Source organism: Terrapene carolina, unplaced genomic scaffold (genome assembly GCF_002925995.2).
Source record: "Terrapene carolina triunguis isolate 2854851 unplaced genomic scaffold, T_m_triunguis-2.0 Scaffold233, whole genome shotgun sequence".
In the NCBI taxonomy this organism is placed as follows: Eukaryota; Metazoa; Chordata; order Testudines; family Emydidae; genus Terrapene; species Terrapene triunguis.
The window spans coordinates 11,151,971-11,171,144 of NW_020664584.1; the positions used below are offsets into that span (position 1 = coordinate 11,151,971).

The 19,174-nt window shown below is 41.2% G+C and overlaps 1 protein-coding gene across 2 annotated transcripts in view; it reads right to left on the reverse strand.

Annotated features, from left to right (window-relative positions):
- Positions 1 to 19,174, reverse strand: part of RALGAPB (Ral GTPase activating protein non-catalytic beta subunit) — a 123,052-nt gene that overhangs the window by 66,049 nt on the left and 37,829 nt on the right. For both annotated transcript variants that reach the window (XM_024209925.2, XM_024209924.2), the window contains exons 7-10: positions 17,843 to 18,021; positions 12,807 to 12,955; positions 12,475 to 12,694; positions 956 to 1,157 (exon numbers count right to left, since the gene is read on the reverse strand). In XM_024209925.2, coding sequence (XP_024065693.1) covers positions 956 to 1,157; positions 12,475 to 12,694; positions 12,807 to 12,955; positions 17,843 to 18,021 — 750 coding nt within the window. The remainder of the gene's footprint in view (positions 1 to 955; positions 1,158 to 12,474; positions 12,695 to 12,806; positions 12,956 to 17,842; positions 18,022 to 19,174) is intronic.

A 19,174-nucleotide genomic window follows, 5' to 3' on the forward strand; every position in this document is an offset into this window, starting at 1 on the left:
TGGTAGAGGGCAAATATACTGGTCACTGGATGAGTAGTTTTCTGTTCCCTGAGTGACCAGAGCAGGGGCTGCACTAGAGTAATCAGGAACCTGCTAGAACCAGTTAAGGCAGGCAGGCTAATTAGGACACCTGGAGCCAATTAAGAAGAAGCTGCTAGAATCAATTAAGGCAGGCTAATCAGGGCACCTGGGTTTTAAAAAGGAGCTCACTTCAGTTTGTGGTGCGAGTGTGAGGAGCTGGGAGCAAGAGGCACAAGGAGCTGAGAGTGAGAGGGTGTGCTGCTGGAGGACTGAGGTGCACAAGCGTTATCAGACACCAGGAGGAAGGTCCTGTGGTGAGAATAAGGAAGGTGTTTGGAGGAGGCCATGGGGAAGTAGCCCAGGGAGTTGGAGCTGTCATGCAGCTGTTACAGGAGGCACTATAGACAGCTGCAGTCCACAGGGCCCTGGGCTGGAACCCGGAGTAGAGGGCAGGCCCCGGGTTCCCCCCAAACCTCCCAGTTGACCTGGACTGTGGGTTCTTCCAGAGGGGAAGGTCTCTGGGCTGTTCCCCAACCCACATGGTGAATCTCTGAGGCAAGAAAATCCGCCAATAAGCGCAAGACCCACCAAGATAGAGGAGGAACTTTGTCACACTATGTAGTAAAAAAAATTTCAGTCTTACAGTGGATAAGAGAAAAGATTATCATGGAAGAGCCAAATAAGACCATCAAAAGGAAGGGACATATTCTGCATCCTCAAGAAAACCCAGATATGACTGAGGTCATGAGAGGGGCAAGAAATCCCCCCTTGATTAAACAGACGTTCCTAGATGCAGCATCTTTAAAGACCTGAACAATTATCCATTGATTGGCATTACAAGATTCAGGAGCAAACTGAATGCTGTTTACTCAAAATAAATTAGATTTTCACCACAAAATTATAGCAAGAAAGCAACTGGAAGATGCTTTAGTACCGGGATAAGTAGGCTGGCAGTATATCCTCCCCAGTCTTCTTGCTACAAAATATCCTACATAGTGTTCCACATGCCTCTGCTCTTCCTGCTTCATAGTTATCAGGAAATTCACTTGAATCAAATGTGGAATTGGAAGTCATGGTGTCTGTGGACATTTGTGATCCTTTCCGACGAAACTCCATGCTAGCTTGGGTTGCTATAGCTGGAAAGAGAAAAAGTAAGAGTTTTTATTGTGTTTGTCAACATATAAAATAGGCTCATGGGATCCAGGACACAAAGATCACGTCAAATTTAGGGATTATGATGAAGCTGCCAGTTCACTGTATTTGAATCACTGCCTCTGTTTAATAACCTATTTCAGGGTATTTGATTTCTTCCCTAACACAGGAGTGATATTAATTCTTCAGACCCTATGTATAAGTATATTCACCCTCAGCATGGTGTACTGTAGAAGAGTACACTTATGCTGAGTATGTGCGCATCGGTGCGCATCAGTCCAATTCCCTGCGTTGTGCGCAAACAAAAAGATCCACCATACCCCTCATCTCACTTCCTGCCTCCTCTTCCCCTTTAGAAAATTAGACATTCTAATTTCCCTTCCCATCTCCTAAGCTATTTTGTCACTATCTGAAGTTGTTCCATTCCCCTCCCGCCTCCCAAAAAAGCAGATGACTACTTTTATGCTTCCTGACTGCGATTTTTTTGGCTGACTCTTGAGCACAGAGCTACTCTGGCCCAGCTTATCCCTCTGGCCTACACTGTTGAAGTAAGTCCCCTGCCTATTTCCAGACGTCAGGAAGAGGACAGGACCCATCTCAGAGTGAAAGGGATGGCTGTGAGAGAGGTGGGACATGTCTGAATGTGTTGGAGGGACCAGATTATAACAGCAACTTTCATCACACAGTGCCTGTAATTGCCATGGGAATCTTTGAAGTTAGCCAGTCCTGGGTGTCAGCTACCAGGAAACTGGGCAGTTGCCTAGTGGCTACTTCATAGTATTAATGAAAGTTTTTAAATACTCTACAAACATTTCTAAAACACCAAAATGGCTTTGGATGGCCCCATGGACCTAACTGGGGTTGGTCATTCTTTAGCATTGTTTTCTTTTCCTGCAGAATATATCTGAAAGTGATATAACGAATGTAGTTTATGAATTCCTCTTAGAGATATTCCTAGCCCCTACATTAGTGCCATGTGCACAACATGGAGAAAGCTAGTCACTTTTGCTTGCCCCATTATTTCTTCTGGAGTGGCAGCCAAGAAGGATGTACTGGGTACTCCCTGGGCAACAGAAGAGCCAATTCCCTGTGGGATCCCCAAAGACTGGAACAGCACATTGCTTGTGATTTTCAGGAAAGGCAATCATGTGCCAGTATTATTTCAAAAACCATAGAGGCTGGTTTGGTTTTGTGTAGGAACACATCAGAATTCCACCAGTAACAGACACAATTTAGGGCCTGGGACACTGCGGGGGAAAAAAAATCAGATTTGCAAAGGGTGAGGAGTTTGAAGTTATACTAACATAAGTCCTGATTATGCTTTACCAGTTACATTATTGCCAAATTGTATGGAGGGTTGATTTTTAGAAAGTTCCTAACAAAAGTCTTTACTCAGTTTTTCTTTTTAAAATTCTTGGTGTAAACTATTTGATGTTTGTTACCTTAAAAGATTTTTTATGGCATAAGTGACAAATAAGCACAAATCTTTATGCATCTTCCCATGAGCCATTTGTGTCCTAAAGCTATCCAGCAATATAGTATAGTTGGAAAAAAAAAAAAAAAAAAAAAAAAAAAAAAAAAAAAAAAAAAAAAAAACAAAAAAAAAAAAAAAAAAAAAAAAAAAAAAAAAAAAAAAAAAAAAAAACCACTACATGCACAATGCATACAAATCAAACATTAGGTCTGTATAAAATAAGCTTAAAGTTAAAAAACAAAACAAAACATGGTTAGTGCAAAGTCCTGAAATTCATGACATGATCACAGACTATAGTACATAAATGATGGGACTGATTCAGGCAGATTAAATTGCTTTTGCCAACAATCTTCCCCATTCAAAAAACATACACACAAAAAATTACTTGTCTTTCCCAAGTAAAAGTGCAAAAGCTACAAGAGACAATGACAATGACATTACAAATAAAAATATGGGATTATGAAAAAAGAAAAAAACATGACTGCAATTAAGGAAAAGCTACTGGTTCCTACTTACAAGATTTATAAGAAAGAAGAATTTGGATAAAAGATGCTGCAAGATAATAGAAATAAAATGGAAAATCAAAGGACAGCAGTAGTTATAAAATACTTTAAAGATGGTGAAATTGTAATATAAAAGTTAAGAAGCTTTTAGCTTTTTTTAAAAAATAGATTAAAAGCTTTATGACATAGCAAGCTTGTTAAACACATAGGAAATTGGCATTCAGGTCCAAAATTATGGTTTTGAAAGTACCATGCAAAACAATGAACAAAGAAATCTACAAAATACTAATAACATTTCGTTTTGTTCATATTAATGTACATTTGATCTTTAAATAAATGTATTAACCCATCCCAGCTCAAGCTGTGCTTCTCCTGAACTATGTTGTACATGAAGAATATTACAGGACTACACTAGTACAATAATCATAGGACTTGCTTACTTGGGGTGAACCCACATGGGAAAGTTACTTACCGGTAATGCTGCTTGCCCCAATTCTCCTCTTTCCCCAACCACAAATTCTTTATACTAAAGTGTTATGGCTCCAGCTTCCAGGAAGCAAGATGACAAAGAATCCTTAACAAAGGCTATTATAAATGTACAAGCCTGCCCACTTCCATCTCAGGCCTGGTCCACACTAACCCCCCACTTCGAACTAAGATCACGTAGCTGAAGTCGCATGAATAACATAGCTGAAGTCGAAGTACCTTAGTTCGAACTTACCGCGGGTCCAGACACGGCAGGCAGGCTCCCCCGTCGACTCCGCGTACTCCTCTCGCGGAGCAGGAGTACCGGCGTCGACAGCGAGCACTTCCGGGATTGATTTATCGCGTCTAGACAAGACGCGATAAATCGAACCCAGAAGATCGATTGCTTACCGCCGGACCCGGAGGTAAGTATAGACGTACCCTCAGTCAAGAAACTTCCAAAGCAGAAATATACAGGTAGCAGAATAATGACAAAGATTCAACACCTTAGATGCAATTCCCAAGGAAAGGTGGAAGAGAGGGAAAACGTCAAACAATTACCAGGACGGGAAAAATTACTTACCTTGTAAAAACTGCTTCTCTGAATATTTTGGGACAGATCATGAGCTGAGATGCAGTCCCCCAGTGCTATTCTGGAAACAAACAGCTGGGAATTCCCACAGCTGGACCCTGTCTCCTCACATCACATCCCCTGGAGTAAGGCATATGTTGAGGGCAGAGAGGAGCCAGAAAGGAGCATGGCTTGAGCAAATTCTGCCCTGTCTGAGACTTACTAGACTTTCTCCTGCGGGCAGGTTATAGATCCCCAGAGAATAAAAAGTGGGCCCTGGAGTCCTTTAATGTGTGCAAAGATTCATCTGTGCTGTCAACAACCAGTTAAGTGCCATCAAAAGAAAGGTCTTCGACCATATTCTGGACCTCCTTTGGAAATCCCGGGAGCTGAAGCAAGGAGGCCCTCCTCATAACTACTATCATAGAAATCAGAGTGGGAGTATCAGGGCTTGTCTGCACTACCGCGGTAGTTCGACGGCTGGCAATCGAACTTCCGGGTTCGATTTATCGCGTCTGGTGTGGACGCGATAATTCGAACCAGGAAGTGCTCGCCGTCGACTGCGGTACTCCACGTCAGCGAGAGGAGTACCGCGGAGTCGACGGGGGAGCCTGCCTGCCGTGTGTGGACCGCGTCTGAACCGCGGTAAATTCGAACTAAGGTATGTCGACTTCAGCTACGTTATTCACGTAGCTGAAGTTGCGTACCTTAGATCGAATTGGGGTGTTAGTGTAGACCAGGCCTCAGCAGCACCAAGAGAGGCCTGCAGAGATGGTCTGGTGAGCAGCTAGCAGTCTACAGTTGCTCTTTATGTTCTGCTGATAGATGCTCAATAAAGGAGTTCAGCTTGGTATAATTTGTATGGTTGTACTTTGCCATCAATGCCTGGTAGTTGGTGATTCTGAATTGTAAAGCAGCTGATGAGTATGACTGTCTATTAAACAGGTCAAGGTGCTTATGATCTTTATATAGGGCACAGATTTAGAGTGGTGCTGCTTTCCATGTTTATCAACTGCCTCGACCACCAAGGAGTTAGGAAAGGTACGAGAAAATAAAAATTCTGAGTCCTTAGAATGGACATAATATTTCTTATCTGCTCTCTTGTACATGGGCAGAATTGTGGCTTGGGTGTGCCAGATAATGGAGCCCTCCTGAACCTTGCAAAGGTTAACAGGCAGGGTAATTCAGGCAGATGAAGCTGTATGAAAGATGTCAAGCAGTTTATGATGTGATTCTTTAACATCCTCAAGAGGGATCTGTAAAGAATCCACAACTCTCTTGATAAGGTCCTGAAACTGCTTAAAATCATCAGCCAGAGAAGGTAGAGGTTGCATAACCGCTTCATCCATGGATGAAGAGGAGGAGTTGTTGGCTGATGGAGAGACCTCTTTATCAGCCATAACTTCCTGTTCCTCAGTGGTTTCTTCCTGAGGTTCTGGTCTCCTAGAGAGGAAGGGTGATGAAAGTTGTCTCTCTCCATCAGGTGATGTTCAAGGCGCTAAAGAATTGCTGGCAATACTGGGACTCCCGGTGGCCTCAGTATGGCCAAGGAGGTGACGCATGTAGCATGGGTGGAGGCATCCATTGGTATGAGTGCTCATACCAACAAGATGGTGGTTGTGGACATTTCTCACAAGCGAGATTAATTTCCTCAGAGACTCTGAAAAAAAGCCTCTCTAGGGATGGAGAGGAGAGCCTTGGACAGATATTTGAGAAACCAAGGCATGATCTTCATCAAAATCTTCCTCTTCCAAATCACTCTGACATGGTGGAGCACTGGAAGAAACATGAGGTAAAACTGTCCGTACTGGACAGGTGTTTGGGGATCTAGAGGTCTTTGGTACCGAGACCTGATCACAGCTGAGCAATAGCGAGCCAGGCGTCTCAGACACAGCAAGGTCTTAGGGAAAACTAAACTCCTGTGATACAGAGTGTCGTAGATACAGTGTTCATAGCCTGAGTCGAAGTAATGGTGGCTGAGGGAGTTGACAGTACTGAGTCTCAAACACTCCGAGGGGAGTCCAGATGGGGCCTGAGTGGACATCTTCAGTATCGAGTGAGCAGAGACACCTGATGGCTTACCAGAGCCTGATCGTTTTAAGTCATTAAGCTTAACAGTGCCCTGGTACCTGAGGAACAAGCAGCCTTGTAGGTATTGGGTCGGAGACTGACGAGTGCCGAAGTGGCTGGAGTCATCAGCAACTGCGACTTCTTTGAGGCAGATTCCCTACCTGGAGAACTCGATGCACGGTCTTCAGATAACTTATGAGAAGAATCTTGGTTCATCCTCTTAATTGCCCTCAAGGAGTGAGGCTCAGAGGCAGCCAACTTATTCTGAGACTGGCATGCTGGAAGGACGAGTCCCGCTTGCATGGATCAGAGGCTGGGCACAGCAAGCTCCCCATCATATGTAGTTGAAGTTTGATCTCCCTATTTAATCTGGCTCTAGATTTTAATTCCACACAGAAGCTGCACTTGTGGGAAACATGAGATTCCCCGAGGCAACATGAGATTCCCCGAGGCAACAGATGCCCTGAGAGTGTCTTTCACTGTCTACACTGCAATTTTATAGCCACACAACCCAACCCTGCTGACCCGGGCTCTGAGAGTTGGTGTCGTAGGTTTATCATCACAGTGTAGACATACTACAAGAGGCAATCAAATCTCTCTGTCATTTAACCGGACACAAGGGATATCATCCCACATGCACTAAAGAAATTTAGTCTTAAAAGATAAATTGTTGAGAGGGCTGGGTTAACATCATTACATTTTACTTGACACATGGTCTGGAGAAGTCAGCAGAGCAAAGCTCTATTAAGAAAATAGACTCAGCCATGACTGTAGCACTCAGGGGATATCCTTTCATGGTTTCCCAAATGCCCAAGAAAAACTCGTTAGCAGCTGATATTACACAATTGAGGGGAAGCATTTGTTCTAAGGCAGCCAGGATAGCAAGCCAAACAATTACGGAGATCCAATGCATCACCCATCTGGAGTTTCCAATCTGCTGCCCAGCATGTTGCATAAAAAGTCATACAGAATTCCTCACTGAATTTAAAATTACTGAAGCAGTTACAGCATACAGAGGAGAAATTAATACCTATTGTTGATCAGGTAATTAGCCACCAGCAGCTAATGGGCAGCTCTGCTGACACAAAGACAAACTGGACATCAGACAAATGAAGGAACAGTCCCTGGAGTGGGGACCTGCCATGTGATCTAATTCTAGAGAATGAGACACACAAAAAACTGACTTTCCCCACAAACCAAGTGCCTGAATCTAGAACAGATCACTTCTCCTTTACTCCAAGACTTCATAAAAGGAAGAAAGGAAGGTAAGTCTTTTGGATGCATATTATGAAGCAGTAGATCTTAATATCATCCATCTCTTATCAGAGATGGAAATTTCTAGCCAGCTGGAATGCAACTCAGTCCATTGAGTTCCTGCACTAACTGACACAGGACCCCCAAAGCACAAGAATCTTGGCTAGCCAGCAGACAAGTTGCTGCTTCTGAGTCAGAATGCAAGAGTTCATGTTGAAAGATAGGCCTGAGAATGCAGTGTGGCAAAAGATCCTCCTGGGCCATGAGACTCTAGATGTACTCAGAGTCAGATGTACTCAGAATTATACAGAAGTTACCCTGAAGTGGAGTCTCATTAATACTCTTTGCTTGAAGGAAGACATGCCACACATACCCCAAAGCAGAAGCAGACAAGAATGGACTGCTTGAAAATAACTTAGGAGATGTTGCAGGCTATACTCAGCTGTGCAAAGGGCACCATTGTAAGCTTTCCCAATGCAAGCGAAGATTAATCTGAACTGGCAGAAAAGGGGCAGTGATTGCATTCATTGTGAATGAAGGTCCAAAATCAGAGACACAGAGCCCCTGAAAACAGAGAGGGCTCATTACATTTGGGTTTACCTTGCCAGCTGCTGTGGTGGCTAGAATCTGTCATTCAAACAAAGACTGCAGAGAGATCTCAGCTCAGGGAGGAATTTGGAGGCTGGCTGCCTAAACAAGCAGAAAAGTCATGCCATGTTGAAGGAGCCAGATGATCTGTAGGAACAGCTCATGCTTGCCAAAGGAGGCAGGCTGACCCTTAACTCCCCTCTGGTCATGAGAAGATTAGATGGAAGGGACAGAGTTTTCCTGCTAGATCCTTAGAAGATTCTCTCCTGTTTGACCAAAGATGCTTTTAGCTGTGATCCAGCTGTGGAATTTGTAGGAAAGGTTATTTGCTTGCTGTCCAATCCTCCCCCTCCCTTTTTCTCCCCAACAGCCACATTTTTCTCATTCTTGCCTTCCCTATGGAACGAGATAGAGTTAGAGAGAAAAAATTAAAGCAGAGTCATGAGGTATGGAGTTCTAGGACAAGGAGACAAAGAACTGAGGGGAACGTTTACGGGCTGGCTCCTTTATACTGGCTATGACTGACAGCTCTTTGCCTCCTTGCTTCATGGAAGACAGAGCCTTAAAGACCATCACAAGGAATCTACCGTAGGATGGGAGAAGAAGTGATGTGTGACACAAAGTTTAATAAAGGGATCCTTTTGAAATTGCCCATGTTCTCCAGGGAGTAGAATGTCAGAATACACCTTGTTCGTATGGCAGGACGTACTGTGTTGCTCTCTGGCAGCAGCCTTTCTGCTCAGGTATACAGACTCATAACAGCAGCAGCGTGGATCTTGCTGCAATGGTGGAGGCTCGAGCTAGCCACCCAAGCTTGGACCCAAAAGGTCAGGGAGGGCAGGGGTCTGAGCTTGGGTGGCGAGCTCAAGCCTCTGCTGGTGCAACAACATCCATACTGCTATTTTTAGTGCACTAGCTTAAGCCCTGCTAGCGCAAATTTGTCTACCCGGGTTGGGATGCTCTCTCAGCCTTAGCTAGACAGCATTTTATTTATATGGGGCCTGGCACATGCTGAAGCATTCTGGGTGTCTCTCAATACAAATAAGGTAAGTATAGAATTCTGGAAAACAAAAAGGTCTTCAGGATCCTTTCAAAAGGGAAAGTTGTAAGTGTGACCATCTGAAGGATTAAGTACAATTTTAATGCTACTAGTGGTAATTTCCCCCCTCTATTTTGGTTACTTCAAATTCCCTCTATTCCATTCCACAAAGTAGGTATAAGTCCTTCAACCATCAGATGGAGACAGAAGCATGGCTCTGTGGTGTTACTCATCTATATGATGAAGACATCTGGCTAACACTGTGCAGCTAAGAGACCTCCTGAGCACTAAAAGGGTTATAAAATAATTAAAAAAAAAAAACTAACATTTCTGCACTGATATCACAACAGGCATGAATTACAACCGATGTAGTTATTTAAGTGCTAGTTCATGTGCAGACAAGTCATAAGCATACGAGCCACTGCGATGAACCGAAAGGCAAAGGCCCCAAACTATCAATACTGACCCAGAATGAAGAAGAGGAGGGGTTTCAGCAAGCTGGATTAATGTACAGGTAAATAGTCTGTAGGTGGCCAGCACAAAGCAAACTACCTGGACTTCCTGGCTGAGTCATGGAGCTCAGAGTCTTCATTCAGCAGGGCAGCAAGTGGAGAAGGGACTTTTTACTGACTTCAAGTTCAATACAGAACGGGTCAGAATCCAAATGCCTCGACATACCAAAGAGTATGTTCCAAATCTGTTTTGTACTAGAGTTTGAATCTTTACCAGACGACTCAATTTCCTGGACTGCATTCCTTTTTATAGGAAGATGAGGAAGAAAGGTATCTCACCAGGCATATAGGCAAACTCAAGTAAGAAGCCATGAGGCACTGTTTTCAGAGTAGCAGCCATGTTAGTCTGTATCCGCAAAAAGAACAGGAGTACTTGTGGCACCTTAGAGACTAACGAATTTATTAGAGCATAAGCTTTTGTGGGCTACAGCCCAGTGACTAGCAGTCAGTTCACGTGAAGGCAAACCACTAGAGCCTCGTAAGAGGCTGGCTGTTGTGGACCTAAGTCCATTTGTATGCAGGAGCTGCCAGGGCCAGACTAGTCACTCTTGCCCTGAAGAAAGATGGATCAGGCAACCTATAACTCTGAAAAGGAAAGGAACTGTATTTTCCCTAGTCTACAGGACTTGAGAGTCTCAAAATCAAAAGGGCTGACCCTGAAAAGGATTTTTATTTTCTGGGAGCGTTACATTAGCTTTCTCCTTAAAGGATATCGCGACGTAAATAAGGCTGTCCCCAAGAAGGCATTCCTCCTTGTGGGAATGGGAGAAATGCACAAGTAGTGAAATCAAGGAATTGCATGGACTGAGTCTGACTTCCAAATTCAGGAGGTTTCTGCTGCTCACAAACCAAACCTCTACCTTCCAAGCCACTGAGAGAAAGAGGGACACACTAGAAATAGATAGATAGAAAATAGTGTTCTATCTGGGTCTTCATCAGGTGGCCCATCATCATTGTATCTTAAGTGCCTTCTTGCTAACAGAATCAGCAATACATGTCAGGCAAAGGTTGGCCTCTTCCTGTAGGGCTCTGGAGAGCATAAAATTGACCGCAAAGCACTCCATTCATGGGCAAAAAAAAAACGGGGGTTAAAATTTCCTATCCAGCTACACACAGGTCTACCTCAGCCATCCAGAGAGCTATGTCTAACTGCTTGAGACAGGAAACAACTGCAAAGCATCAGCCAGAAAGCCAAGTCCCTCCACTGGGGCACAAATATTACAATCTCCCTCCAGTGGCATAGGACTTACATCCACTGGCTAGGCTAACACAGAGCAGCTTTGGAGAATGAAAGATTTACTTCAACCAAGTTACAATTTTTGGACGACCAGGTGTTTTAGTTAACACCCCAAACTATTCCTTGGTCAATCTCTCGGTCTCTGACATTTACTGGTACGTAAAAGTAATTTGTGTGTAAGAACTACTTATAAAAATCCACGCAGCAAGAGCATCTGTAAGGAAGTGAGTGGAGTAAACATACAGCTCAGATGTTGTGCACACTGGAAAAAATGCACATTTTATTCAAAATTGCTCATACTATATTTAGAGCTACACCCTGTTCTAAGAGATCACCTGTAAACTTTTAAAATAGTCCAACTTAAGCAACAAATAGACCAAGCGGTAAATTCAATGTTTAAAGTGGTATGAAACTCCTGTTATTAAAAAGGGGAATGGTATTAGTTCGCTCACCTGCGCATGCAGGTGTGAATTAATTCTTAAATTGTTCAGTTTCCTAAGCTCAGCCACTTCTCTCTCTCTAAATGTGTATTACCGGCTTGATTTTTCAGAGAAACTGAGAACATATATTTCCTACTGAAGTCAAGGGACTCTGCAGGAGGATCTCTGAAAAATCAGGCCTTATATGCCTGACATATATATTTAGAATGAACACTGCAAAACCCACTGAATAATTATATCATATCAGCTTAACACACCTAAGAACGTATTTTCTGGCAAGACATGCATGGAAGCTAGCCAGTTTAATTGCCATTGAGTCCCACCTCTAAACCTAAACTTGCTAATACAAACCTCTCCTACCCGGTAATGGATTTGATTTTTTCTTTAAGCCACTAAATCTGACCTATTACATGAAGAACATGTTGAATAGACCACCACCAATACAGAGAGCACTACTTCTGCAATATGTCATAGCTCAAACAGATCTAACCATAGAAACCAGGTACTCTAGAGTACTGAAAATAAATCTAACAGTTAGGAGGACTGAAAACTACCAGTCTGTTGATGTGGTTAACCATCACTGAAAGGGAATAATTTTGCTTGAGTTTTTGCTTTTGTGAAGATGTAGAAATCCTGTTCTCCCATACTAAGGCCAAGTGAAGTTACATGATGCAGAAAGACATCTGCAATGATGCTGCCAGTCTTTTCATATGTGAATTTATTAAAGCACTGCCATTATAAGAAAAAACTGTTCTTACTCAAAGTGATGCTTTTCCAAGACACAAAGGGAAACTCCCTCACTACACTGCATTTCTTTTGTTTAATAACAGTCTCCTATCTGACATAGTGGAAACTGACCGATTATCTAATTAGTAACATTTGATTTAACAAGTATGTACTATAAAGTCTAGGTGATATTTTATTTCTAAGAGAAAACCAAGCTCAAGAGAGATCTCTCTGCTGAGCTGCTAGCAAAGTTGCCAGTTTGGGTTAGTTCAGCTGGAAAGGGTTAATCATAATAGAGTGTTTTATCAGAGAGACGCGTTCAAGTTATTTATTTCTTTTTGATTAAGCAAATATTAATCTTGCAGGTAGGAAATGTCAGTAAGCAAGGAAAGAGTTACATATATTTAGTAAGCAATATTTACCAGTCATGCTGCTGTCTCTATTTATTCCATTATGAAGTTTACAGTGAACAAATGCTGCATCAAATAACCATGATCCAAAGAGGTTCAAGATGCTGTTAACCTTTGGCCTGCGGGGAGCTGGTAGCGGTCGAGGCTCAGAACTAGTCTGGTTTGGGCTAGACAATGGAGAGGTGGAGGACGACGGCTGGTGCTGCACTTTTGATGTGTGAGCAGTGCTAACCTATTTGAATAAAAGAAAAAAGTTTCACCCTATTAGAAATTTTGAAGGCAATTTTATATTCCTTCGTACACAGAAGCAGAAAAATACTGAAGTACTAAGCATAACATCTTACAGTGCTGGTTTTCATTGTTGCCTTATTCACAGTCACGGCCCGATGCCTTCGGTTATGAGGTGGAGTTGTGTTGATAGCAGTATTCTGGGGCATGCTCAACCTATTTACTGGTGTGGGGGGAGCACTGTCTGACCGGGGTCGTGAAATGCCTGAAGAATAAAATAAAGCAAATCTCAGTGCAAAGTACTTTTAGAGCCCTATGGCATAATCAGTATGACTAGATATTAAGGCATTCTGTAAATCATTAGCATCAGAGATTCCCCCAAACACCAGAGGGTTAAAAAAGCATCTATCATTCAGTATTAGTAGAGACTGACAAGTGGTCCAGAAAAGCATTTGAGTTAAATCTACATGACAGACCACTGCTTATCAAAGGTGAGCAAACACCCACATGAGCACCTAAGAAAGTGGAGGAGTGAGGGCACCAACAGATGGTAGAAGGGAATGCAGACGGTTTGTAGAAAGCCACTTTCTTTCTAGTCATGTGTTCAGAACAACCAATTCACTTTTACTCTACATAGAGAGGTCTGAATGAAACTAACAAAGGACAATCCACTTCAACCCCCACTTCAATGAAAAGACCCCGCCCCCCCAACATCTGTCTTAGAAAATGTATTGGGAGATCATTGTGGGATAGAGTGCTTAGTTTCTCTGCAAACCACAAAGATTAATATCTTTAAGGCCAATCTAAGAAACCAGGATACAAGGCGAAAGTGTGCTGCAAGATTCGGGGTGGGGGAGAGATTAACAATAGGCTTTGGCAGGGCATTTAAGAACATAAGAATGGCCATACTGGGCCAGACCAATGGTCCATTTAGCCCAGTATCCTGTCTTCCAGCACTAACCAATGCCTCAAAGGGAATTAACAGAACAGGGTAATCATCAAGTGATTCATCCCATCATCCAGTCCCAGCATTTGGCAGTCAAGAGGCTTAGGGACATCCAGAATATGGGTATGCATCCCTAACCATCCTTGCTTATATTGATGGACCTATCATCCATGAACTTATCTAATGTTTTTTTGAACCCAGTTATAGTTTTGACTATCACAACATCCCCTGGCAAAGAGTTCCACACGTTGACTGTGCACTATGGGAAGTACTTCCTTTTGTTTGTTTTAAATCTGCTGCTTACTAATTTTGTTGGGCAACCCCTGGTTCTTGTGTTTTGTGAAGGGGTAAACAACACTTTCTTATTCATTTCCTCTGTGAGATGCTTAAGATATTGAACCTGTCCAGACACTAATCACAGAAACAATCTACCAATATTTTCAGGACAGAGAGAAAAAGAGTTTAGTTACCACTATCATGGTTTATTACCCATATTTAGTTGCAATATTTCTAAAAAATGATGTTTCAGGTGGGTAGTCTAAGGCTCCATGACCGCAGAGGAACTGAAGAATGTAAAAGAAAGCTATACAGAAGCAATACTGTGTATCTGAAACAAATATTTGTAGTTAGCCCACAGGTTTCTGCTCCGAATCCCAAAGTGACAACCCTATTTTCTGCTGGGTACAGCATTCCAGACTGTGATACATAACTGGAAGCAGGGAGCTACAGTTGGTCCTTATTCACTTTCACCCCGACCTTTCACTGTGTAGTCTCTCTGACACTAATGGACAAAGCAGTTTTGCTAGGTTAGTTACTAGGTCGCAACAAAAGTTTCAAGACCAGCCTCCCAATCTAAGCCAGGAGTTAGCCAGCCCAAAGTCTGATTTTCCCCATTTGCGGAGAATCAAATATGTGGGAGCAGGCTTAGAAATGCACAATCAAGCACTATACTTTAAAGATCCATCCCTTCATAAATATTTATACCAGTGAAGCTTCTTTTAAGATTAAAATGTAAATTCTATATCTACACTGTTCAACAACTTACAATAAGTCTGCTGTGTAGAAGGTCACTAATCTATTATTTACAAGGCAGTACCAGGTTATTAGACATTTTTATCAAACTGCTGAATTATAAATTTTTTGCATGTAACATATTAAAACTAAAATCAGCTCCAGGACATTTCCTAAATCAGGGCAGGAAAACAGTGCAGAGAGTCAGGAATGCAAGACTTGGCAACCTTATCTAGCCCAGTACAAACTGACAAGGACAGCACTTTATTTATTTTCAAGTACTTTTACCCTGAAAATTCATCCTAACACAATACGTACTTCAAACCCTTAGTCACTGAGTAATGTATCAAGAGTATATTTAAAGTATATATGAATCTAAACAAATTCAAAAGTTTAACCCAAGTAAAACTGAAAGGACAGTGGCAGTTAGCCAGTGTGTAATGTGACACCTCTGCACTTCTGCCTGCACTGGTGCAACATGTAGCACAATACACAAAGCAAACACAATTTACACAGTGTTGAGAGGATTATTAATTTTGTAATTACAAAGAAGCAGTATTCTGTATTAAGCAAACTAACTCAAACAGTCAGTTTGAACTTTATGCTTGATAGCAGTTAAACAAATTGTTTAAAGGGACACTACTGGCAGGATCTCAGGAGCATGATGAACCTTGTTTTTTTCCTATAAATGTCTAAGGGCACCTCTTTCATACCGGAACAAACTTGAAAAGAGTCTATATACAAAGTATCAGAAGGGTAGCCGTGTTAGTCTGAATCTGTAAAAAGCAACAGAGGGTCCTGTGGTACCTTTAAGACTAACAGAAGTATTGCAGCATAAGCTTTCATGGGTGAATGCCCACGAAATGCCCACTTGCGTCTGATGAAGTGGGCATTCACCCACGAAAGCTTATGCTCCAATACTTCTGTTAGTCTTAAAGGTGCCACAGCACCCTCTGTTGCTATATACAAAGTGAAAGTGGCTTCGAGCACTCTGTGTTCCCCACCAGAACTAAACCTATTTTTGATTTTAAAAAGTCCACATTCCTCAACGCCCAGCTTCTATTAGATCCTGCAGTGAGGTCATAATTCTTCATTTATGACATCATTCCTAGCATGGTTATTGCAGCACAATTGCAATGTTATGACTTCACTGAAGCTCAGATAAGCAGCAGCGATAGTTTAGGGATCAAAATGTTGTAATCCTGAGTAAGATTATGTAAAACAGAAAACATGTTAATACAAATATTTTTAAAAGTTGATGCATTTGGAAGTTTGTTCCAATGTGAAAGTTTTACTCTACATCTGTTTGCAAAGTCACTGCAATTTATGTATAATGTTTTAAACATCAAATACTTCAGAGCTTTGTTTAAAAGCAAAACAAAACAAAACAAAACACCAGCCCCGTGACCAGCCCTCTGATAAACCAATGGGTAAAAAAATTGGAACAGATTTCAATTTTAGATCTCTTCAAGGCTATAGTAAATAGTTAACATTTTTAAGTCACCATACCATAACAATGTCCTTTTAGCAAATTCAAATATTTCTTATTATACAAAAATTGAAACAATACTTTTACAAATAATGACAGAATACTGCAGCTTTTACAACATTGTTTGGTACATCAGTATTAGTTATCAACCCTTCTGCCCAGATTCTTGCTACCAAAATGAGTGCAACAAGAGTCAAGACTTAATACCATATCTGGGTAATCTTTCACACCCACTGTTCGTAAAGGCTGCAACTCCTAGAGAAGAAAGAAATTAATTTGCTGCTTTCTGCAATATACAATAGAAGCATTTAATAAAGCCATTCTTTAGAAAATGAAATATATGCTCATTGAATTATGTTTGCAACAAGCAACATGCTAGTGAAAACGGATTAGTAGTATACAAATATTACATGTTAATATAAACAAGTATTACTAGTCAAAAGAATATTCGTTGCTTTATAAAAGCAGTGTGGCAATTAAGATTTTTCTTTTTATTTGAGGGAACTAAACTGTCCAGGTTCCTTCAAAGGAGGAAATGTAAACTAGGTAGCATTATGTTAAAGATTAACTTTTTTTTCCTGAGCATAGTAGTAACATGTATTTATTCTATAGTCTACCACAACCTGTTTTTATCAGTTCAGACTTCTGGAGTCATAACAGATTATTTGTTTGTTAATATTAAAAACGTCAGTCAAAAAGTAGAGAAGGGGCAGTAAGATCTGAAGTACAATATAGCACACAGAACTCTGAGGAAGTTTTAAGTCTAGCTAAACCTTCAAGAAGGTAAGAGGCATAATGCCTAATACTTCAAAAACTCTACATAAATTATATCATGTTACCAAACAACATTTTTAAACCTGGGGGCCTAAATTAGACTCCTAAGAGGCATCTAAATAAAAGTGGCTCACTTTCCACCAATGCTGAGCATCTCATGGACTTCAATGATTATTAATTTGTATTGCAATAGCAATACAATCAAAGACAGTACTTCATAGTAATAAGCACTGTGCCTCAGAGCTTTATAAATTAAATTGTTGGTGCTCAGAACCTCTGAAAAACAAGGTGACTTAGCCCTGTTCTACACAGAGGGGGGGAGGGGGGGAAGGAAAAAAAATATCTAAGTTACGCAACTTCAGCTACATGAATAACGTAGCTGAAGTCGACGTACTTAGATCGACTTACTGCGGGGTCTTCACCGCAGTGAGTCGACTGCTGCCTGCACCTCTCGCAGTGGTTGAATACAGGAGTCGATGGGAAAGCGCTCGGGGGTCGATTTATCACGTTTTAGACTAGACATGATAAATCGACCCCCACTGGATCGATCACTGCCCGCCGATCCGGCAGGTAGTGTAGACATACCTTTAGAGGCCTGATTTTGGAGGCCCAGTTTACCAATTTTGGCCATACTGTATTAAGCCCAGCTTTTCAGAACTGTGTACACATTTGTAGGATGATTCACGCAAATGTAATAACTATGCACATAACTGGCCAGTTAGAAGTCTTATTTGCCATTTGCAGGTAAATTCGCTGTGAGAATGTGTGCAATAGCGTTAGTTGTGCATGAAAAAAAAAAAAAAACACACACACATGCACACAATTCTGAAAATCCAGACCTAAAAGCATAAACAAAAATTACTTGAAGTCTTGTATTAAATTATGACAGATAGGTGATGTTCTAACTATACACAAATAAGTGGAAAGATTACCTAGGAACGCATCCACTAAACAGCTGATCCCACGCATGGCACGAAAGAATATATGAGGCAGATGTTTAAGGCAGGGATACTGATTCAATTCTTGAGTCATTCCACTCACATTCAGAAACTGCTCCTGAAATTTGGGGGTAGAGCTTATAATGGCTGGGTTACTCAAATCCACTGGATTACTATTAAAAAAAAAACAAAAAACAAAAACACCACCACATGTTAGTGTACTCGTAGCAGTTAAAAACTTAAAACCCAAACATGCAACCTTTGATAGTCAGACAGTGTGTGTAACTTAAGAAAATTTAAAAGGACACTCAATTTAAGATGGTTTGGTTTTACAAAACTAATTTCTTTGCCAACATCTTAGATAATAAGAGAATTGTTTCTGGTTATTCTCTCAGCTTGGACAACTAAAATCAGTTTCACTTTCAGAGTCTTAATGCTACAACATTTTGGTTTTTAAGGCTGCAAGAGCATGCTTTCAGGTGTTATAATTATTTTTATTATAATTTTTTTTAGAAAGCATAGAAACATTTCTACTGACCTGAAGTTTTATAAAAACTTGGTTTTATAAAAATCATCAATTATAATCACGGTCAATGAATGGAGCTACCATCTCAAATTAAACCTGATGAAGATCTAGAGAATACATTGTAGATAACAATCCTGCAATTGCAGAGGGATGGATCAGTTACAGAGAAGGTCTTTTCCATCCAGATTCTGACTAGCTAACAGAACCTAACACTGGTTAAGAATCGTAGCCCTCATTAGGGTATTTCTTCTAAAATGATGGGCAGCAAATAAAATATTGAAATTAAGCATTATAGAGCAGTGACCAAATCTAATGCTCTGCTTTGTAGAGGGTTGAGATGGCACTTAAGAATATTTAAATTGCTGCCATCAGATTTCAGACCTGCTAAAGAAGACCTACAAAGGAAAAATTTGTGCCTCCCCCCTTATGATTGATACAAAACCCTTGAAAACCTGTCGAGGCTGGAAGGGTACGGCAAATGGAGGACTAGCCCAATGGTGACATCAAGAGGACCAGGAATGAGAGGTGAGCAATTGAAAGGGGGTGGGGAAGGGAAAGGGATTTTTAGTTAGTAATAAACAAAAACAGTTTTAACAGTAACACCTATATAACTGCAATAACTAGTTAAATAAAAATTTCCTGTAGCTAAAATGTTAAGATATAACAGCCATTCATAAGATATCATAGTTCACAAGGAATGCCTAAAGATTCTTTAACTAAACCAATGCAGACCAAACCTGAGGTATTTGGATATTTCTGATTTAAAAAACAAGAAATACACATACTGTAACAACCTTCCA